We start from the raw sequence: 24,089 nt of genomic DNA, 5'->3' as shown, positions 1-24,089 counted from the left end.
AACTTGAAGCTTCATATCCCCTTCAAAGCGTTATTTAAATTTGTTTTAGGACAGTTCTAATCTTCAAACAACAACGATGCAGAGTCATTTTTGTTTTATCTTTATAGCTTACTCAGCTCAAGAACAGCAAATTAAACTGATGTCAGAAATTTGTCTAAAATTACTTAACTTTCTGAACAAAACAAATCTCAACAGGTACAAGAGCGTGGCAAGATCTTCACGTCACAAATCAACATATTGTCACAGTTGTGTATGAGAATATTTCTATAACATTAAGGGGTCTTGGTGTAGCAACCCAATTTCTTAATTGGAGCATATAAGAAAGGATGGGGAGGTACTGGATCAGAAATGAATCGCAAGTAGTCGAGGACAGTGCAATGGAGAGTAAGAATTGGGGGGGCAATGGAAATGAACATATCACCCTACCTGGAGTCCTTTGATGAAATTATGGACTGAGAAATCGTGATAGAGAAAGATGCTGATGAGAACCTGTAGAACTTTTCCACTCAATTTAAAAGGGAACTGTGTTGTCAGAAGGAGCTAGAGGAAGAAAAAAAAAATAAAGTTATACTGAGAACTAAACTATATACCTTATTCATAATGTCACTGTTAAATGGAAATTTGGTTGGTGCACAATTATGTTTGAAAACAAATTTCAACAGCTCTACAACAACTTTCTGAATATAGCAGTTCTGAAAACACATCTGAAATATAGAATTCACACTCTGGAAAAACAACAGCATTACCATGCTGGCAGGTACCAATATAAATCTACATTTTGTCTTTAAATCCCATCATGTTTCTGCACCCAATTTGCTTTAAATTGCATCATTTTCTGCTAATGCAATACCATTTCCCACAAACATTCATTGGCGAAGATCAGGAAGGGGACCCTGTTAGAAAAAGATTTCACTCTTGGCAGAGCTCCTTCCATAGTTTCTATGGACCCCCAATCATTTTGGTTTGTGTTCAAAACTTTTGTAGGGGAATCAAAACCTTCATCGTCACATCCACTGCCTTTTCCTCATTTCTTATGGTGAAACTGATCAGTCCTTCAGACTATTAGTACTGGGAAACTGTGTTTCCCCTTTTATCTTTTGTAACTTTTGAACACAGCATCTTACAATCCAGTGCAATGGGGATACTTTTACACTTGGGATTTTTGGTTATATATTTTTACAATTGTTGTGTTATTTCTAGCGTGCACATTTGTGTTTACCGCGTAGGTCTACTGTAGCCACGCCACAAGATTTGCATTTGTTCTTTGGCATATTGAAGTTTGGCCTTCTTACCCCCCCGGCCCCCCGGCCCCCTCGCCCCCCTCGCCAGGTCAGGAAATCCAATACAAGGTCAAGCACTTGCCCAGGAAGGGGTGGTGTGTGTGTTGTGTCTCTCTCCCAGAAAGTGGGCGGTACCGTCTGGTCCCACTTCACATCTGTGGTGTCAGAGAGTCTGGGTGTGGGGCATGAGTGAACCCAATAGTTGGCTCTCATTGGACAACGACTGGCTGTTTGAATGGTGCAGATCCTTACCAATGGTGTGCTTGAACTTGTTTCCAGGCTGGATTTTAGATAAGAAGAGGACTTCTGCAGCCAATTCTTTTGATCAACCTTGAAGCCAAGAATCCCTCGTAAAACAGCCAACTGAAGATCCAAAGAAGACTCCCTCCTGTGTCTGGCCCAGTGAAGCCCTGGTGGACTACCTGATCTGCGAAGGCTCTGTGCGGTGCTTCAACCCCTGAACTGCTGGGACCAACCAGTCTCGATTGTGTTCGAGGATCCAGCCATCCTGAGCCTTCGGAAGTGTCCCTGGACCACCCAGTGGATTGTCCAGCTCATAAGTGGGCTACCTCGCTATAACTGTTGCCGTTCCGCGTTTGCACCCGCAACTTTAGTGGTCACCAGCTTGTGGTACAAGTCGACTTCCTGACGAATTTCAGCCTCCCAGACGCAAGGGATCCTGCCCTGATAGGACTTCTACAACCAGGCCTGGAAGTATGCCTGCCGTCGACGGTGTGCAGTGGCCCTCGCTGGAACTTGCCTTCCCCCACCGTGTAAAGTATCCCGAAGAGGGCTGCATTGGCGAATCTTGCATTTCTCCATCGCCAAGGGTTGCACTCTGCTCCTGGACCTGACCGGAAGAATTCTTGCACCCGCAGCTCATGGGCACCTCTCACCGGAACCAACGCCGGAAAATCCAACCACCAGCGATCCACAGTTGACCCATCAAGTCTTATGGAAAAATTGGAGTCAGGGGCGTAAGCAAACGCAAAGCATTAGTCTCCCCCCCTACCTTCCATAGGATAACATTGAGAACAAGTCTCTATGCATCCTACCATTCCATTCCACTACCTTTTGGTCGTCGAACCTGGGTAGTACCATCTGAAAGATAAAGACACATTTTACTTCCCTAGTGATCTTGCTGCATCTCTTCTTTTGAATAATCACTAACACAAGTAATTTACCTGCTACAGATACATTCTGGGGAGAAGATTTGGGGCTCCTGTGACTTTTGGACACAAGGCTCCATTCTTCTTTGGGATTGGGCTGCTGAAGTTAGGAAATATCACTTGTGACTTGGTTCCAGCTTTACTGCATCACTTTATTTACCTCCTTTGCTGATTTAAGTCATTTAATGATTTTTTTTTTAAAAAAAGCCTATAGTGAATGTATCTGTTTATTATTGAGTATTGTGCGATAACATCACCTGAGTGTTTAATTTTTAGTGTGTGTTTAAGCCCTAGAATAAATATTATATTTTTTATACATTACTGTTTAAATTAAAATGATGTACTTCACTGTGTGGGGGTCATTGTGAACCCCTGACCCCACTCACACTCCGGAGAATAGCCTTCACTGCGCTCCATGTTTACCTTGATTGGGCTTTAGCTAACCGTTCAGAACTCCATTATTCACTAAAACTAGGGCTACCTCCTAAAATCTGTCTACCAGGCTAGATTCTAGAAATCCATCTCGACAGACTCCATGCAAATAAGTTTTACCTTCCCCCAAAAAGTCTCTAAAGGTAGCCCCTCCCAACCATTTGAAGCATTAACACCACCATCCAAATGTTTCAGTCTAGTTGCACCCCTGCTCATTGGTGACTGGAGAAGGAGGATTGCTTGTGGTCAAGCTCAAGTACCGGTTCCTCTACGGATGCAGGGGTGACAGATTCTATAAGATCGGGTGGGACAAGCCTTGGTGCTATGCCTCGAACATTGCAGTCAAGACACCTGCAATGTACAAATAGTGGAACCCAGCCATACCCAGAAGTACCTGGGTCAGACTAAGGACCCAAACAGAGGGTGATGGAGTAGATATATAGGATTGATCAATAGCATATATATGGGACTCCCAAAATAACACATTGCAAGATTACAAGAGGTCCATGCACCTGCAGATAAGATTATCCTTAATCACCCACACTACAAGGAAAGTACAGAAATTCAGAAGTTGCTCTTCTGGCTTCCTAAAGGTTATCTTGAAAATAATCTGCATAGTTCACAGACCTATACGTGGCAGTACTAGCATCAGAATGGTAGAAGCTACATAGCTACTGCTTGTAGCCCAGAAGAGCCCGATTAGAACTATACCAACAGCTACCAGGAGCTTCTTTGGAGTTCCTGTGAAATGTGGTGCCTAATACACATATCTATGTGCCATTAACTATGCATTTGGGAATGTTCATAAAGGAGCATTGGGAATGTGTATTAAGAAGCAATAGGACACATCCTGAAGACATTGAGGGCTAGGGCTACTTAGTAGGGTCTAGTGGAGTAATATATTACCAGGAAACTGAACTGGACACCTGTACTGTAATGGCATGTGAGCACTACTGACACTGTGGTCACTGAGGCACATAACTGTAGTGGCAGCGATATGAGACAAGCCGTATGGCCCCTTATCTCACCTGTGGGAATGGTGTACTGCTAGACTATGGGTATGACAGAGGAACACTTATTTGTTTAGGGCCGTCCCCTACACCTGTATCACAACGGAATTGAAATGGGTTACTTGATTGTAGTCTTTTTAATATACAAAAACAATAAAGAGTCAAATAATAGAAGAAAAGTATAATGGACAAAAGATTAGTTTGCATCTCATTTGGAATGTAACTGTGTGGCACACAACACAGTAGCTACTCAGTACCCTGAGACAGACCCAGATTATTGGGTGATGCCCGACATCCAGAAGCTGCTTTGCAGCTCCTGCTCATCAATTACATTGTTTTCATCCCCGCAATGCACCTTTCTCAATTGCAACCACTTTCAGCCATTTATCCCCCACTGATCTAGTATTCCATTCCTTATCTAGCACTTTCCAAGTTACAATATCTAAAAACAAAAATAAATGGCACCAGAGGCCGAGCCTTCCTGTACCTATAACCAATTAAATGCACTGGTCTCCCAAATGAGCAGAGACACATACCAATGTCCTTCCCTACAGAACAAAATTAAAACTATACATTTTCTACATTCTAAGTTTAGCTGCGGTTACTTCAGATAGTTAGCGCCATGATGCTGCCTGTTGTTACAGTGGGCCTTAGAAATACCCAGACTTCAAGAAAAGGTTCAAGGGTTTTTATTTCTTTTAAACTTAAGATGTGCAGATGTTAATATCAGCGAACTGTTCAATGATAATATATTGTGATGAACCCTGTGGATCCCTCACTGAATCCCTGCCTAAGTCTCCTCTCAGGTGGCCTGAGAAAGGCAAACACTTCCTGATACTGACCTTGGGGGTGGTGCTCTGCGGGAGCATCACCTGGGGGAGAAGAAAAGGCTCAAGGAGGTGAGAAGAATCCATGGGATGAGACCGGGTATTTGCCTTCTTTTAGAAGGAGACAGGTTTACACCCCCACAATATATCATGGCTTGTATGAATAAAACATAATGAATTTTTCTCAAATTCAGAGAACTAGACAATTGAAAATGTCCATAAATCCTGAAAGTATAAGAGAAGGAGGTTTGTGAATGTTAACATTTCCTCTAAAGATCTATATTCCTCTTTACAAAGCAGTCTGATGACTGATTCGCAGAACATTCCCATAGTAAAGGTTATAAGAAATAGAGACCAAAACCTGAGTATGGAAATAGTTAAACTAACTTTGTGGTTCGGGACTTCGTCCCATAATTGCCCTAGTACTGGGACGAGGAAGAGGGATGCAGAGGAACAAAACTGTAGTAATCAATTAGTGGAGATCGTCCACACCTAAGGGAGATTGGGTGGTTTAAATGGCCCCCACAGGTGCAGACTGTAGAGAAGCCGGAAAAGCTAAAGAAGGTGCAGAAGATAGAGAAACTAGAACAGCTGGAGAAGCTATAGAAGCTGTAGAAACTGGAGAAGCTAGAGAAGCTGGCGAAGCCAGAGAGGCCAAAGCAGAGGAAGCATTGTATGCTGTGCAGGCCGTGTCTGCAGGTGGAGATGGGATTAAGAGAGAGAGAAGACGCAGGGACCACTGAGGGTCAAGAGAGGGTTGCTGCCTCTACTTATCCCCCTTGCAGAGGTTGTGCAGCAGAAAGTCGGTGTGATGGAAAACGAGAGATCTCCAGTGTAGGAGACTCGTAGGAGCTTGGGAAGCTCTGAGTTGGTGCGGCAGCAGCGAGAGCGAACAACAAGGAACTGTTTGCCAAGTCCAGGACAGCCACAGAAGCTAACAGCCAGCGAACACGGCGCAAGAGCGACTTACCCAGCGAGTTCCCCACTTGCAGGTGGTACCGCAGCGCTTGGGGGCTGCTGGGGTGTGCCAGGTCAGCTGCATTGTTTGCGTGTAAATGATAGAAGCACTACTATTGAATATCTAACTATCAGAAAACGAAACCACAGAGGTGCAGGTTAATAAACAAAGTAGCTGTGATGTTCCTTTTGTGAGTTTGTGGAGATCCCCACAACCCAATGGGGAAACATTAAAGGAATAGTGCGCTCAAAAATATTATTGCCTTGAAAGGTGGGCAACAATCCAAAACATACATTTAACATTTTTTATGAAAGTTCCTATGTAAACTTTCGAGCAAACAAGGCTCAAAGCGTTTACATGGAGCATCCATTTTGCCATTTCAGGCAGCTTCTCAGCTCCTGGCCTGGCGGCCCTAAACAAGCAGCAAAAGCCCCCTACTGGGAGCGGGAGCTTTTGCTGACTGCAGCCAGAGCAGAGCTGCATGAGCTGAGGAGGCTGCCAGTGCCTTCACTTTCATTTTACGTTTTCAATGCTCCCCAAGCCCAGGCAAGCACAGAAAACGTAAAATGAAGGCAAAAAACAAAAGCGGCAATTACAAATACAACCTTGTTGTATTTGTGATTGCCTTGGTTGGAAAACCATGGAAATCATACATACAAGAACGTTGTATTTCTGACTGCGGCAGCTTTCGCGTGGAGTCTCCTGGGCTCCCCCAACATGGGGGAGCCCAGGAGAGTCCAAGCGAAAGCCGTCGCAGTCAGAATAACAACGTTCTTGTATTTGTAAATACTGCAGCATTTACAAATACAACAACGCTGTATTTCTCACTGTGGCGGCTTTCGCTTGGAGTCTCCTGGGCTCCCCGGGGTTGGAGGACCCCAGGAGACTCCAAACGAAAGCTGGCATAGTGAGAAAAACTGCAGCATTTAGAAACACAACCGTGTTGTTTCTGCCTGCTGCGGCTTTCCCTTTTTAGTCTCCTGGGCTCCCTCAGGGGACTCCAGGAGACGCAAAGTGAAAGCTGCTGCAGGCAGAAATACAACGCGGTTGTATTTAAAAATGCTGCGGTTTTCTTTCTAAGTTTCTCGGGCTACTCTGGCTCGGAGGAGCACGAGAAACTTAGAAAGAATACTGAAGCGTTTTTAAATACAACAACGTTCTATTTCTGTTTGCCGTAGCTTCAGCTTGAAGCACAGGAGGCTCAAAGCTGAAGCCACCGCAAACATAAATACAACATTTTAAAAGCAGCGGTTTTCTTTCTAAGTTTTCCGGGCTCCTCAAGCCTGGAAAACTTAGAAAGAAAACCACAGCTAGTGTTCATTTAAAAATAGAATAAAGCACTTACCTAGATGCAGCTTTCCTGCCTGCATTCTCTGGTCTCCGGCCCCAATGAAGCAAAAGCCACCCAGTGGTAGCTTTTGTTTATTACAGCTGGCTGGCTTTTGCTTCATTAGTGCCGCAAGGGCAGTAATTAACACAAGCACAGGAGGCATCCATTTCACAAAATGGATGCCTCCTAGTGCTTCAAATTTTGAGTTTGAGCTTCATATGCTCAAAACTTTACATAGGGATTTTGTTTAATAATATTTTTTTATATTTTTGTTTATGGGCCATTTTTTAAGGCAATCATATTTTTGAGAGCACTATTCCTTTAAGAATTAAGGCATGCAAGAAATGCCAAAGCTAAAAGAAAGCTACACCTGGGCAATTTGAGATCACCAAGCATTCCCAAAAGCCAAAGGGAAGCAATGTGAATCACAAGGGTTGTAGGAGACGATGCTCATATGTGGAGAAGAATATGCCTGATCTAAACTCACATTGCCAAAGCCAAGATGGGAATAGGAAAAGACTGTAGCCTAGCTACTGTGTAATTATTTAAGCAGAAGGGAAAGAAAGGTGGCAAACAGGCTGCCCTTCTGGAATGAGCTATCCAGGGGGAGATGAGCATCGTTTGCAGAACAGTCCTAATGTGGATTAATGTGAATGGTCTATTGCCTGAAAGGTACTAACATTTTTGATACCATAGAAGACTAATGAAGTTGTTGTTTGTAAGAGCCACCGGCTCAAGGGACCAGTAGACGAGCCCCAGCGTTTTACTAACGGGGCATCGGACAACTCACCTAACATAAAGGACCTGCAGCACTGAACCAGCAGGGCTACAAACGAACCGCGTCTCTTGGGTACAATTAACCCAAAACAATGGTGGGGCCGCAATACGACCTGGACCGACGTAGACTATGGGGATGAAGCCGTCACGGAGCAGGTACCCACGGTACACAGTCCTAGGAACAATATACACGAGGATCCGAAAGGCCCGGAACGCCGGTATACCAGTGTGCTCCGAACGCCCGGGAGTCGAAAAGGAGAGATGCAGAAAACCACAGTCTCAATGTCCCCAACCCTCCCAACTAACCTGTGTTATATGGACCGAGTAATAAAGATGGACGTTGCGGACAGTGGCATCACGCATGGAGAAAGTAGCGGATAGGCATTATGGACGCCTTCGGTTCAGAAAGAAGGGGGCTGAGGTTGGGTGGGTTTTTTTAGCCTTCCGGACTTACTTGCTCCCGATTGGTTAATTAAGCATTCCCCATATAAACCTGACATCAAAGTAGGACTTACAGATTATTCTCCACTTTGTTGCAGAACAAGACGGACGTGGAGGAGAGAGCTGCGGAACACATGTGGGCGTACGAGGATTAGCAGCCGGAGACAGCAGATACTCCCTTACATCGTTCCACAGCAGAAACTGTGTGCAGAGGACTAATTTAAGTCTGGAAGAAAACAGAAGAGGGCTTCTGTTTAAGCATCTTGTTTTTTGTGTTTTGTTTTTCAGCTTCTTTCCATTTCAAGTCAATAAAGACTGCAATTTTGGTTACAATTCCAGTCTACCAGCCTCTTTGTCACATATTTTGGTGTCAAGAGTGGGATCCAGAAACACGCAATGGAAAGTAGAATTAAGGCTTTGGCAGACAGGCAACAGCAGCTGGAGCAACTTATTCAGGTGCACAGTCACCCAGCCCAAGCTGATAGACAAACTCTGCAGCAAGCCATACAGCTCCAAGAAGCAACCCAAGATGCCCTAAAACAGGTCACTGAAGCTGTGGTTGCCTCGAGAGGACCAACTCTAGCACCAACCAATGTGTTGCAGAAGTATCAGCCAGGAGATGACCCAGGATACTTCTTTACCAAATTTGAAATGGTCGCAAGGAATTCCCAGTGGCCTGTGGCGAAATGGGGGCACTTCATCGGTCCATGGCTGACCGGTTCCATGCAAGGGGCCTACCAGGCCGCAAACCCTAATGGTGAGACATCATATGCGGACATAAAGAGAACCATTCTGGAGAGGATGAGAATCGAAGAGGCATATTGACAAAAACTCCGGGAAACACGGTTGCGCAATGGAGAAGCCCCGAGGCAGCTGTATTATAGAGTAGACGACCTAACAGACAAGTGGCTAAAGCCCGCTACCTGCTATATACAGGACATAACTGAGAAGGTCAAACTAGAACAGTTTGCAGAAGCACTTGCTACAGCAATGCAACGTTGGGTGAGCCAGCATCATAGACCAACATTGGCCGAAGCCAATGACATTGCCACGGCTTTCCAGAAAGCAGGAAGTACCTGGATTGCTCCTATGGAACCTAACAAGACAGTTCCTTCCTGAGCTACAATCACAGCCGAAACCAAAGTCCCGCTAACGGATTCCAGAGGGGCTAAGTGGCCCATCCCCAACAGACAGCCACAATGCTTTGACTGCGGAGAGTGGGGGCACATTGCCAAATTCTGTCCCAGAAAACCGAAATCCAAACCCATGGAAATAGGATATGTCCAAACTTGTGAGTTCCGACGGAGTCGAGAGCCATACATGGTAGAGGTCCGAGTCGATGGGATCCCGAAGCAAGGACTTCTGGACAGCGGAAGTGAGCAGACGGCCATCAGACCGGAAGTAAGTGGGGATGAGGGGAGAACACATGATACCAGTTAAATGTGTGCATGGAGATACAAAACCATACCCATCAAAACAGGTTACCTTAGAAGTTAACAGGGTCAGTTCCCGAATGAAGGTTGCCATAATGCCTCATCTGCCCGCCCCTGTATTAAGTGGAACAGACTTGCCCACCTCCCAAGAGTGGGTTAAAGATACAGACTGGTTAAAAGTTGCACCGATTGCCCAGTCGGATATTAGAGACGTAACCTATAGGGCGCCAAAGAAGAGCAGAAGAGAAGTAAGAGACGAGAAATAGAAATGGACTGAACGATTTAGTGGCCTTGTTGATTGGATTCCGGAGGATAAGAAAGTGACAGTCAGAAATGAAACCCTAACAGACCCAACTTTAAGCGGCGCTAGAGAACAAGCTGTTGACGATCCTGAGACGGGTAGTAGGCTATTCAAGGGACTCCTGTATAGAGATAACATAGACCAAGCAAAGCAGGAAGTGGAACAATTGTTGGTACCAGCAAGTTTCCGAAATACAATCATCAAGCTGGCTCATGATGATGTGACAGGGGGACATATGGCCAGGGAGAAAACACTTGAAAAGATCCTGAAGAGATTTTACTGGACGGTGGTGTATCGGGAAGTCGCCAAGTATTGTGAAGAGTGTGCTACATGCCAGAAATCCACCTGAGTAAAGCCCACACACGCTCCCCTGAACCCCATGCCACTAATTAAAGAACCATTCTTCAGAATTGGGATGGATATAGTCAGTCCCTTAGAACCAAATAGCCACGGTCACGAATATCTACTGGTTGTGGTGGATTATGCCACCACATACCCTGAGGCATTCCCAATGAGGGGGATTAGTGCTACACAAGTGTGCAATCAGTTGGTGCCTTTCTTTGCCAGAGTGGGAATACCGGTAGAAATCGTAACGGACCAAGGCAGGAACTTCGTTTCTGGGGTGATGCGCAGAGTCGGTCAGCAGCTACACATAAAACAGATACGCACCTCCATTTACCACCCCAAAAAGACGGCCTGGTGGAGCGTTATAACAAAACGATCAAACAGCTGCTTAAGAAGGTCACGGCTCTGACCGGAAAAGACTGGGACAGGGCAGTGCCATGGGTGCTCATGGTACTGAGAGATGCCCAGCAGTCTTCGACTCGGTTTTCGCCTTTCAAACTATTGTTTGGACACAGGCCCAGAACTGCCCTGGACATAGCCAAAAGCGAGTGGGAGGAGCAGGAAGTGACGACTCACCTCACCGACTATGTAATAGAGCTACGGTCTTGTCTGTCTCTAGCCAATTCTCTCAATTTAGACAATCAAGAAGATCACAATTGGCACAAGAAAAACATCACAATAAGAAAACACAAGTACGCACTTTTAAGGTGGGCGACAAGGTACTAGTGTTGTTACCCACAACACAGAACAAAATGTTGGCTCAGTGGAGGGGTCCTTATAAAATAGCGGCGGTACTCGGGCCTGTGAATTACTTGGTAGAACAGCCAGACAGGAGAGAGAAAAATCAAAAACTACCATATAAATCTCCTCAAGGAGTGGAAGGAGCCCGACACTAGCTCCCAACACATAAGGGTCATCACTTTGAAAGAAGAGAACACTTTCAGTGCGGTACAGTGGGGAACTCAACTCAGCCCGAGCGAGAAAGAGGAACTGGGGACACATCTCAGCTCCCTAAGGAACGTGATCTCATTTTACCCCAGAAGGACATCCCTGACAGAATACAGGATGACACGGAACCTGAGCAAACAGTAAGAGTCCAGCCTTGTCGGCTTCCAGAATCCAAAAGAACAGCTATTCTGGTGTAAGTAGATGAGATGTTACACTTAGGAGTAAAAGAACCCTCCACCAGCCACTGGTCCTCCCCCATCGTCCTTGTCCCAAAGCCGGATGGAAGTACTAGGTTCTTTATGGACTATCGAAGCTAAATGTTATTTCCACGAACCAAGCTTACCCTATGCCCCGCATTGACGAGCTACTCGAGCAACTTGGTTCAGCACAATTCATTAGCACAATTGACCTCACTAAGGGATACTGGCAGATCCCACTTCGCCAAGAAGACAAAATAAAAACAGCATTCTCCACACCATACTGTTAAGCCGTTCGGCTTACATGGGGCACCAGCAGCTTTTCAATCACTGATGAATCGGGTACGAGCGCCACACATACAATACAGTTTATTTTACCTGGATTATATCATTGTGTACAGTAAGACCTGGTAGGAACACCTAGAACACCTAAGTAAAGTAATAGAAGCACTTCAGGAGGCCGGACTCAAAATCAACCCTAAAAAGACCATACTAGCAGCCAACCAGACTCAGTAACTTGGTTACCTGGTGGGTGGTGGGGTCATCAAACCCTAACTAGACAAAGTAGATACAATATTAAAACTACCTATGCCAAGCAATAAGAAACAGTTACATGCTTTCCTGGGGTTCATCAGATATTACTGAAGGTTCATCCTGCTGTTTTCCACCTCTGCCAACCCTTTGACAGACGCCCTCAATTCAACCTACATCGGAGACATACTAAATGACAAAAAAGCACTGAACGCTTTCCACGACCTAAAAATGATAATATCCGCACATCCCATTTTACAATGCCCAGACTTTGAGAAACACTTCTTTTTACAAACTGATGCCTCAGGATCTGGATTGGGTGCCGCCCTTTCTCAAGGATCAGAGGAGTTATCCCCAGTGGTTTTTATCAGCTGCAAGTTGTTACCGCATGAAGTGGGGTATTCAATCATTGAAGAAGAGTGTCTGGCGATTAAATGGACAATCGAAACTCTAAGGTACTACTTGGTGGGTTGCCGTTTTACAGTGTTCAACGATCATGCACCCTTACAATGGCAGGCTACACACAAAGACTCCAACCAAAGGGTTTTAAGATGGTTCCTCACCCTACAGGTTTTCTGTTTCCAGACTGTCCACAAACCTGATTTGTTTCAACTAATTCCTGATTATCTATCCAGGAGTGTAGATCGACCCGACCAGCTCTATGCTTCTGGGGGTGTATATGAGAGCCACGGTCTTGAGCGAACAACAGTAGACGACCCGCAGCATCTTACTAACGGGGCAGCGGACAACTCACCTAACATAAAAGGACCTGCAGCACTCAACCAGCGGGGCCTATGAACAAACCACGTCTCGCGGGTAGAATTAACCTGGAAGAATGGTGGGGCCACAATACGATCTGGACCGTCGTCGACTATGGCGATGAAGCAGTTACAGAGCAGGTACCCACGGTACACAGTCCTAGGAACATTATACACAAGGATCCGAAAGACCCGGAACACCGGTATACCAGTGTGCTCCGAACACCTGGGAGCCGAAAAGGAGACCTGCAGAAAACCTGGCTCTCAATGTCCCCAACCCTCCCAACTAACCTGTTATATGGACCCAGTAACAAAGATGGGCGTTACGGACAGTGGCATCACGCATGGGGAAAGTAGCAGAGAGGCTTTCTGGACGTCTTTGTTTCAGAAAGAAGGGGGCAGGCTTATTTTTTTTTCTAGCCTTCCGGACTTACTTGCTCCTGATTGGTTAATTAAGCATTCCCCATATAAACCTGACATCAAAGTAGGACTGACGGATTATTCTCCACTTTGTTGTAGAACAAGACATACGTGGATGAGGGAGCTGCAGAACACATGTGGGCGTATGAGGATTAGCAGCCAGAGACAGCAGATACTCCCTTACATCGTTCCACAGTAGAAACCGTGTGCAGACGACCAATTTAAGTCTGGAAGAAAACAGAAGAGGGCTTTTGTTTAAGCTTCTTGGGGTTTTTGTTTCGTTGTTCAGCTTCTTTCCATTTCAAGTCAATAAAGACTGAAATTTTGGTTACAATTCCACTCTGCCAACCTCTTTGTCACAGTTATTCTAATTTGAAAGTTACCATTAAAGCACTTGTATGTTCTGGTGGCTGAAGAAGTAGACGGGCAAGGTGGGTATACCAATAGGGCAAGAAGTGGTTGCCCAGAAGAAACCTGGTGAAAGGATACGCTAGGTAATGAAGGTGCAAGTGCTGAAGAGTGGTACTAATAGAAAACATGTTGAGTTGTGACATTTGCAGAAGAGTTGTGAATGCTGGCTGAAGAAGTTAAAATTCTTTCTGCAGTTATGGTAAACCATCCTGACCAAATGATTTGCTGGTACTACAAATGAGAGAGTTCTTATTCTAGGAGGAGTGAGAGCTTATTACTTTTTTCCAAGGTACTTTATTGAAGAAACAGAACTTTGCAAATTTCAGTACAAGAACTTAAAGGGATAGTGCGCTCAAAAATATTATTGTCCCGATCGTTCAGGCATATGTTTTTCAGCATACAGTGATCAATTGTAAAACACTTTCCTATGCATCTTACCTTAGTTTTCTCACTTTTACACATGCGAAAACAAGGAGTTTGGCGTGGCCATCTTGTGCTAATCTTATCCGTTGCCGCATCGCACTAAGGTCGAGTGCCCCTGCAGCACTAAGTCATATCCACCGCCCCTGAAGCTGACATCACTCGACGCTTACGCCCCTTTTCACAAAGCCAATGCACGTCTTGTGTCAAGGTTCTCTGTGCGCAAGCTATTGACATGTCTCCATTGAAATGGCCGGACACCTCTTTCCTCAATCAGTATAAACAGACTCCTTCTCATCAGACATCAGAGTAGCTTTTTTCAATCGTTTCACACTTTTTAAAAAATTGTTTTATTGCCTGTGACTCGTATCTGCTCTGTTCAGCTACTTTCTTAGCACAAAGCCCATGCGAACAGATACTCGGACTAGCATTAATATTGATTTCAATCGTTACTTGCGTTTTATTTTAAAATGTGTCTTATAATGGCAGCAATACAGCCCTACCAGTACGAGCCCGAGTATTCGAGGAGGAAGTAATTGAAAGAGAAAGGTGTGGAAACAATGGGGAAACGAATGATAGTTGGGAAGATGAATCACCAGAGCATGAGCCTAGTCGCATGGAAGACGTTTCAACCTGGTGTACCTGCAATCACTACAAGGTCATGCCAACCGAGGTGGAGAACTGTTGCTGCAAAGAAAACTCTGGATACTTGGCCTACATATCAGAAGAAGACAGCACCACTATGCGTTACCAAGCTGCTTGACTTCAAGGCAGCCTGCCTCACAAGGTCCGTGTTGAGGATTATGATGGTGCTTATGCACCAACTTCGCAAGACAGTTCGCGAAACAGATCGCCCTCGCAATCCAAGTAATGAGTAAGTGTACTCTTATGTGTAATGTCATTTTGACAAATGAGACGAATAATATTTAATGTTTGTACCCTACATTGTCGTCACTTTGATTGATCACCGACAAATGAATTTAGTCTTCAAATTGGATATATTTCTCTCGCTTTTAGCAAAACGCAGTGTTCATCGCTTACGTGTGTTTCACTATCAACTAAGAAACAATATTTTTTTGTGGCCCAAACCGTTATGGATTGAATGGGTGTTCACTCTTGCAATGTGTCTAGACTACAAAGCCCAAGTTCATTTATCAATAAAGTGACGTTTGTAAGGGCAACTATGTCATAGAATTCAGGATGTATTTTCAAGTAAGGCTGGAACACTTATATGGTTAATTCAATTACAGTGTATATGTTTCTCTTCCACAGGTGGTACGGGCTAGTGGCCTACCGTTCATTCACATGGTGGCTTTATGGGAGGCTTGGATTCAGTGTTCGACGAGTAATAACTGCCTGTGTCATTGGAGCCATTAGCGCAAAATTCCCCAGTGACAGCGGACAGTACAGGGGATTTTCGCACACTGTGCTGCAACCTCAAGTATACAATTTGTAGTTTGTTTGTGCAATCAACATCGCCAAACTAAATAAAATACAAATGAGCATATACAAATAGTTGTTTAAATTTTTCAGTGAAACAAGAACACGCTCATTCGTTTGAGCGACATGAAATAATGGTTGGTGCCTTTTTGTGCTCACATTGCCCGCAACATGCCACCCCCCCCCATTATACCCCACTGTAGTACTGGGTGGGTGGGACCGACCAAGGTGGCAAACACCATGTACACTTCAAAAGGGATCTTCTGCACGGTGACCATTGTTCACATGGCCTCCCCAGACCCATTGTCTCCAGATTCTCCTCTGCAAGACCCTGCAACAAACACATCACACATACACACCCACTTTTCGAATCCCTTACAAACACCTTGACATTTAACAGGAGCAGATCTCTGTGCTCAACAAGGTATCTGTTCGTCGTGCAACTTGTTCCTCGGATAGATGCTCCCATGTTTGCTGAATCGGCTTGTTTGTTCGTCCAGGTAAGGGTGGTAGGTCACCAATTTCCTTCTCTATATTCATCGACTGCCGATCTCAATTTGTTTTACTATTGTACCGGCCATTGTAATGTTCATTTAGCGCAATGACTTCCCCATTGTCTAATGTTTCAAGTATTTTCATCTCGAAAAATACCACATTGCATCTTTGTTCATTGTAATAGAAAAGAATAGTTCATGGGACATGTTTGTAAGCATGTTCCCTTTTGATGCATGAAAGTACATACAACAGGGCGTGGCCAAGGAGCCATGTGAGAGGACAGGATTTCCAGTGGGCTCCTGCAGATCCTGTCATTATCAAGAGAAATACAGTGCAAAACTGAAGCAATTGCCGACAAAACATAGGATTGTGCATAGGAAGCCTCTGGGAACAAGGAGATGCACTGTGAACTTGGTCTGAAAAGCGAGGGATTGGCGGTACCCAGGAGAAGTTGGCGAGATGCCCGCGACCGAACAAAGGCAGATGGCCGCCAACTAGTAGACAATAGACAAAGGACCTGCCGCAGACGCAGTAGACGTGGGGGCAGCCTTGCATAACTATACAGCGGCCTGAGAAGCACCGGACCCCCGAACTCGCACAGCCTGAGATCGCACATGAAATAGAGAACAACATACTGTATGGGGAACCGGAGCACAGTTCGGATGTGGCTGGGATGATCAATGGCCTCGCGAAATATAAGGAGGCAGAGCCGGTGCCCGTGGGAATGAGAAACTGCTTGCGGCAAAATACATTGTAGCCCCCACTCCGGAGTCAAAACAAACAGATGGACTGTGGCACGCTCTAACACAGGCGGGAAGGAGCACTGACGGTATTAGATACATTGTATCCATCGCGACACCTGGAGGCGAAGCGGCCGCGGGAGGGGAGCACGGGTGAAGAGGAAAGTGCACACAGACAGAATCAGGCTGCGGTGGGGCAGAGAGCTGGGAATCGAGGCGCGGACTGGCCTCATGCATGCATGCAGGGCATTTCAATCTAACACACGCGGCTCAACATGTAGCAGAACTTGCCACGAGGACAGAAGTATCCTTGAAGCGAAGGTGGCTGGCACTGAAAGTGCAATAAGGCTGCTGGGAAGTGGAAAGCAGCGTGACACACGCACAGGTCTAGGGCTGACTTTTATGAAGATCACTTGGGGCAGGATGAGCTTGCCATACACACGGAAGAATGTGAGGCTGACCCAACGAGCGTGGCCGTGCGCCAAGTAACTGCACAAGGTGAGAAGACACCTGGAATAAGCAAGCTATACACAGCCAACAGAGATCGAAAGAATCAACCTGGGCCAGAGGGAGAGAACCAAGGCAGTATTGTCACGCATCCTGCACCAGGCAGACCCTGGGTCAGAGATACAGCCAAGGAATTCACTGTAAGGTCGGCTGTCTTCCCATGCAGCATAACCCCAAATAATAATGAGGCCATGGAGAGGCAAGAAGCAGAGGAACACGTACAGGACTGGAGCTATTATCTGAGGAGGTTCCCGGGGAAAGGATAAGCTTGCCATGCCCGCAATAAAGTGCGTGAGACTCGCACAGAGAACATGGCCTAGAGGCAAATAACTTGAAGAAGGTTGGGAAGAGCAGAGAGGGAAACAAACAAACCACAGCTAATAGAACCTGACAGAATGAACCCGTTTTAGGGTGGGGTAACCACGGCAACATGAGCAGTTGAGCACACCCTGCAACCGGTAGGCCATGGGAATGGTCCCCAACAAAACAAACATTATATGGGCTGAAGCAGGGAAGAAAGACTGAGAATTTAGCCTTGGTAACGGCGAGCAGAAACTGAGTTGCATTGGGATGGCATCCAAGTTACCCAAGACAAAAGGGAAACAACAGACAATGGAAGATTTTACAAAAACGCCCCAGCCATCTGATGGGACCAGGAACAAAGACAGGAACCTGCAAGCGGAAGCAACACTGCCGAGAGACGATCGACAAATATTAGATGCGATCGCGGATCTGAAAATCGCATGGGAAACTAAACTGGATACAGCCATGAACGAAATCAGTCCATCATTGGACCTAAAAATAGGAGCGGTACAAGAGGATGTCAACCTATTGCGGCAAGATGTAAACAAAATATCAGAACGTACAGGCGAACTGGAGAAGAGATCAACAACAAATACAGCTGCCTGTACGTCACACAATTCGGAGATCCACATACTACGCCAACAAGTGAGTAACTTGGAAAACAGGGAGGAAAAAGCGGAAGGGCAAGCCCGAAGGAATAATATACGCATAGTGGGGCTTCCTGAAGGAGAAGGACCTAACCACAAGGAATATATTGAGACCATGCTACTGCAAGAAATAGCAAGCGGGGCACTCACCAAGGGATTTGCGGTGGAGAGGGCGCATAAGGCACTGACTAGGAAGCCACCACCTGGAGCACCCCCAAGGCCGATAATAGCCAAAATCCTGAATTACCGAGATAGGGAGAAGATCCTGGAGTTCTTCTGCAAAGGAGGCACGATACACAGCGCATCCGCCCCTATAACAGCATACTCAGATTACACTCTCATGCTGCAAAGAAAGAGGTTGAACTACGGAACTGTGAAGAAGAGGTTAAGAGCGACAGCTCAAGTATATGCTGATGTACCCAGCGAGGTTGAAAGTGTTCCACAAGAATAGGCTTGTTTTTTGACACCCCGGAGGACGCGATGGAGTGGCTAGATGCGCAGAACTGCCCCTCAGGGACGGACACGCAGAAGGAAGATGGCACAGAGAAGTGACATGGTGGCCCGGGAGGCAGAGGTGCTGTATGACTATGATACTGGGACTAGAATATAATATTGCGCACATAGACTGGAATTGGCTAGGTTTTGGATAATATAAATTTAACACACGTAACATAATGTAGCAAATGCACAGGAGGCACAGGGGTCACACTCTCGCACCCCAGAAGTGAGGTTAGATAGGCCAGCGATAGTGTGGTGGCCTCCTACTATGTCCATAGTACCGGCAACCCTGGACGGGACTAAACGTGGGATCCCCTGAGATCCAGGGATGGAGCTGGGCAACTGTTGGGGACGGGAAGGGAGGGGGGGGGGTGGGGAGGGAGTTGGGGGGAGTTGAGGTATTATTTGTTGGGAGTAGTCTATAGAAGGGGAAACAAGCTCACACACTTGCGCACCTGCGCCTCAGGCAAAAGAGGGGGAGTGACGATGGAGGACCTGGATATGGCTGGAACATGGGGGACCTTAAAGTAATCACATGGAATGTTAGGGGGTTCAACAGTTATTTGAAAAGAAATAAGATTATGATGCATCTAAAAAGGAAAAAAAGATAGATATTGCCCTAATACAGAAAACTCATCTCACGAAAGAAAAACAGGAGGTGATTCAGAAGAAATGGAAGGGGACCGTCATTGGTGCGCCATACTCGGCTTATGGCAGAGGGGTGATCACTTGGGTAGCTCTGCATGTCCCATTTAAATTGCTACAGACCACAATAGATGCAGACGGTAGGATGGTGGCAATACGGGGCAGATAGAGAATAAAGAAATATGCATTATAAATACATACACCCCGAATAAGGACACCGTGACGTACATCAGGTCCCTATACAACAAAGTTAATCCATATCTGGGGAGGGCGAAGATATGGGGAGGGGACTTTAATTGTACACTGGATCTAAGGGTAAACAGATCAGATACGAAATTGGAAAAACCTGCCCCTGCGGCCAAAGCCCTGAAGACTCTGCTGACGGAGCACCGGTTAGAGGATGTGTGGAGGCTACACCACCCACATGATAGACAGTACTCACATTACTCAGCCCCACAGAAGCTGCACACGAGGCTAGACTACATGTTTGCCACACAGGAAATAATGGTGGAAATAATAACAGAATACAAGGCGAGGGTCCTATCGGAACACTCGCCATTGGTTCTAATGTGGCAATATTGGCCCCCGAGGGCTAGGATCCCAACCTGGTGACTTAGAGCTGAGGCATTACAAGATACGGAGTTCAGAGAGGATCTGAGAGAAGAAATTATAGAGTACTTCGAGAACACTGGGAGTGTAGATTCGGCATGGCATTCTATGGGAAGCGTTTAAGGTGGTGATAAGAGGAGCAGCAATAGCTAAATCCAAAGGGCTGCAAGGAGGGATACTGAAGAAATTACAAGAAGTAGAGACAAAACTGGAGAATGTAATGGGATGAAAGGGGGGGGACTCTGAGGAGGCCGCTGAAACCATAAGTCAACTGCAGCAGGAATGTGTAGGACACTGGGATAGATTGTGTAACCTAAGCTACAAGAAATATACAGAGAGGCAACATGCAGGTGGAGACAAACCAGGGAGAATGCTGGCATGGTTGTACAAAAATGAGTTGCCCAGACCAGTGATCAGAGCAGTAGCGGGAGAGAGTGGGCACATAGTGGACACCAAGGAAGGGGTAAACAGATTTCCTGGAATTTTATAAGAGATTGTACAAAGATGAGGGAGGGGGCGACAGCATAGTGATAGCGGAGACCCTGGAGGACATTGGTTTGCCTAAAATAAGTGCCGAAGAACAAGAGGGCATAGAAGCCCCAATCACAATAGAAGAATTAGAAAAGATGGTGGTGTTACTACCCACTGGCAAGACTCCGGGAACTGACAGACTCCCAAGTGAGTTTTATAAAAAGGTACAAGAATGAGGTGCTCCCCCCACTGCTGGCAATGTTGAACGAGGTGTTCGAAATATGAACGCTACCACAATCCTTGAGAGAAGCGATTATTATCCCACTCCCCAAACCTAATAAACCAGGCATGGAGTGCGGATCGTGCAGCCCACTGTCGATGCTGAACCAAGACAGAAAAATACTGCGGTTTTGGCCAGTAGAATGAGGAGAGTCATAGGCAACTTAATACACCCCGATCAAACAGGGTATGTCCCACGCAGAAGTATATCAGACAACCTAAGATGGCTCCATCGGGTTATAGAGCACACGAAAGGAGACCCGAGTGAGATCGCCATTGCATCACTTGATGCAATAAAAGCCTTTGCCTAGGTCAAGTGGCCCTGGATGATGGCAGCTCTGAGTAAATATGGGATGGGGCCAAGGTACCTTAGATGGGTGAAATTATTGTACAGCACACCGCTAGCCAGAGTTAAAACGGGGGCATGTATCTCGGAGAGGGATCTCAGCAGGGGTACCAGACAGGGATGCCAGTGGTTGCCAATGTTGTATATACTAGCGTTGGAACCCCTGGCGATATACGAGATAGCAATACGAGATAATTGGGATCCACACAAATGGGGAACCGCACCTAATCTCGTTATATGCAGACAATATGCTGCTGTACCTGAGATACCCTGAGGAAAACGTCGAATACATACTGGAAATAATGGAGCGATTTGCGTTGTTATCGGGCATCGGTCAACTGTAAGAAATCGTGTATATTCCCTCTGGGGAGCTATGTAGGGGTCCTGAAGGAACAATTGCCAGTCTTGCAAATACCATGGGAGACCAACACATTCAGATACTTGGGGATAGACATTTATCACACGGTGGAAGCAGAATACAAGCACAACACTGAGAAAGCGCTAGCGAGCATAGAAAATAGCATGAAATTCTGGACTAAGCTCCCCTTAGCTACGATGGGAAGAGGGGCACTGTTGAAGATGGTTGTATTGCCTAGGTTACTACACTATTTCGGGAACATACCGTATATGATACAGAAGCGGTTTTATGTCAAACTTCAGAGCATTTGTAGGGGATTCCTCTGGCACGGGACTAGGAATAGAATTGCCCTGTGGAAATTGCAGAACACGCAAGACAGAGGAGGTATAAAACTGCCAGATTTTGAGACCTATTACTTAGCAAGTCAATTGAAACATGTGGCTAAATGGTTATCTGAAGACCCAACGTCAGAGTCCAGACTATTGAGTTTGGAGTGCGGCCCGTATTTCCTGGAAGAAGTGATATGGCTCCCCAAATCAGAAAGGGTGTCCGGGGATGCTGGAGTTGGGATGGAAGCTATGGCATAAGGCATGTCAGGTCATGGAGAACCCAGCCCTATGTTCCCCGCAAGTGCCGTTAGCGGCACTGACCGAAGGGGGCGAACAATTGAGGAGAATGATTCGTAGGCGATGGGAATCAGTGGGGATTGCAAAAGTGGGAGACATATGGCAAGAGGGGGAGATAAAGGAATTTGGGGTGCTGGTGGAGGAAACCGGTCTACAGGTGGGGCAATATATCACTTACACTGGAATGGTACAGCGGATCAAAGAGACATGGTCAGAAATAACACTAGAAGAACAGCCTGATAAATCCATAAAAATGATGTATGATATGGCTGATGGAGGGCATGAGATCTCCAGAATCTATGAGCTCTTAATGTCCAGGATTGGGAAAGAAGTGACCCAATTAAGACTAGACTGGGAAGAAGAGTTTGGGGAACCTATGAGTGACGAACTATGGGAAAGGGCCTAAGGGTACCATAAAAAGGTGTCTAGAAATACAGCTATATGCAACCCACAGGGCATACATGACTCCTCAACGGATAGCTAGATTTAAGAACGCCGAAAATTGCCCTAAATGTGGAGAAGTAAACGCAGGGATGACATGTTTTGGGCATGTCCAGAAATTGGGAAGTTTTGGGGAGAAGTAGCTCATCGGCTAAATGAGAAAGGGATAAAGATAAATGTGGAATCAGTATGGGCATGCATGGTAGGGGGGGTTCCCTAGACAGCGTCAATCGAAACATGTGAGCAAACTGAAGGTCCTTGCCAAACAGAGAATTGCCATGGGATGGAAGGCAAGCTATAGACCGAGAGTAGAGGCCTGGTGGAGAGACCCCCAGAAATGGACCAAAGCTGAAACAGCAGTGTGGCAAGAGGCGAGCAACTGGGGGCGGGGGGGAGGAGGAGGAGGAGGAAGCAGGATCCCTGATGGCCTGGCAACATCTAGTAGCTACATTATATGAGCCCACCCAGTATGGCCTAAGCGAGAAGGAATCTGCCGAGGATGAGGAAGCGGGAATGCTCCAGAATGGAGGTACAGCAAAATGCGAAGTGGAGTAGGCTCGAGTTAGGGGGGGAGGGGCTAAAGGTAAACAGCAGAGCCTAAAGTATAAGATGTTGCAGACTTATAATGTACACTGGTGGTTTGTTGAATGTTGATCGTTTGTTGTGAAAATCAATAAAAATTGTTATAAAAAAAAGTACATGCAACCGACGAGTAACACATTACGAATAGCGGTATACCAATCATATCTGTAAGACAGTTACCGCTGTGTTCATTCGACAATGCTAAACATGTTTTCCCTCTTTGAAAAAAACTAATATTGCATAGAAAGCTGTAATACAAACATCAATTACTTGCATACAGTAATGTTTTTGAATTATTTATATATATTTATAGAGGTCTAAGAGACAATTGAAGAACGTCGACCTGGTCCTGCAATAATTCCCGAAGGATATTGATTTAATAAGAGAATGGGTTAAAAACTGTGGTTTTCAAGTGGACGAGATTGAAAGTAGAGACCAGGCTGTCTTAACCGACGGGAGAGCCAATCGATTCCGCATCTGCAGCTGCCACTTTACCGACGATATGTACGACCGATCTGAGTACACTAAAAAGCGTTGACTTCACATGCAATTCCAACCGAATGCATGCACACACTGCCTCTGGTGAGTCCTGCGTGATGAATTATCTGTATGTGTTATGTTGGACGATGGGCAGAATAAATAAGTACTATCAATGATCTCTCTATCTAAATCTGGTAGGGTACAGAAATGGTAACTTCATGAACGGATTTGAGTTTTCGGTGTATATTTACATCAAAAGTGTCTTACTAAGGTTTCCATTGCTACAAGATAGTATTGAATTTTTACCATACTAGATTTTACTACACTACATTGGTCCCCGCTTTCTTGAGCCTCTAACTAATCTAACAATTATGAGCATTATAAAACAATGCCATTGTGCCCTTTAAAAGTCGCATTGTGTTTTTGTAATCGGTTGCTTGACCTGTTCCTTTTTTGGCGTAGAGCACAGTGATGGATGCACAGACCCTTACGAGTGAAGAAACTACTGACACGTCCAGTGTCCCAATGGTGTGTCCAACCGGCTTGCACAAAGTGATATTCTCGAGCGTTTGATCTCCCCACACGTCTAATACAACCGTTTTTCTCTTGGCCCACTTTAGGACAATGCTCGGAA

General features: G+C 45.7%; 1 protein-coding gene across 5 annotated transcripts in view; it reads right to left on the bottom strand.

The window, feature by feature from the left end:
- ORC3 (origin recognition complex subunit 3) overlaps positions 1–24,089 on the bottom strand; it is an 876,882-nt gene that overhangs the window by 648,731 nt on the left and 204,062 nt on the right. For all 5 annotated transcript variants that reach the window (XM_069606386.1, XM_069606387.1, XM_069606390.1 and 2 more), the window contains one exon: positions 427–540. In XM_069606386.1, coding sequence (XP_069462487.1) covers positions 427–540 — 114 coding nt within the window. The remainder of the gene's footprint in view (positions 1–426; positions 541–24,089) is intronic.

The sequence above is a fragment of the Ambystoma mexicanum genome, chromosome 4p (assembly GCF_040938575.1).
Source record: "Ambystoma mexicanum isolate Mex_15411 chromosome 4p, UKY_AmexF1_1, whole genome shotgun sequence".
Taxonomy (NCBI): domain Eukaryota; kingdom Metazoa; phylum Chordata; class Amphibia; order Caudata; family Ambystomatidae; genus Ambystoma; species Ambystoma mexicanum.
Note: the sequence above shows the minus strand (reverse complement) of the source record. Positions and strands in the feature narration are given on the sequence as shown.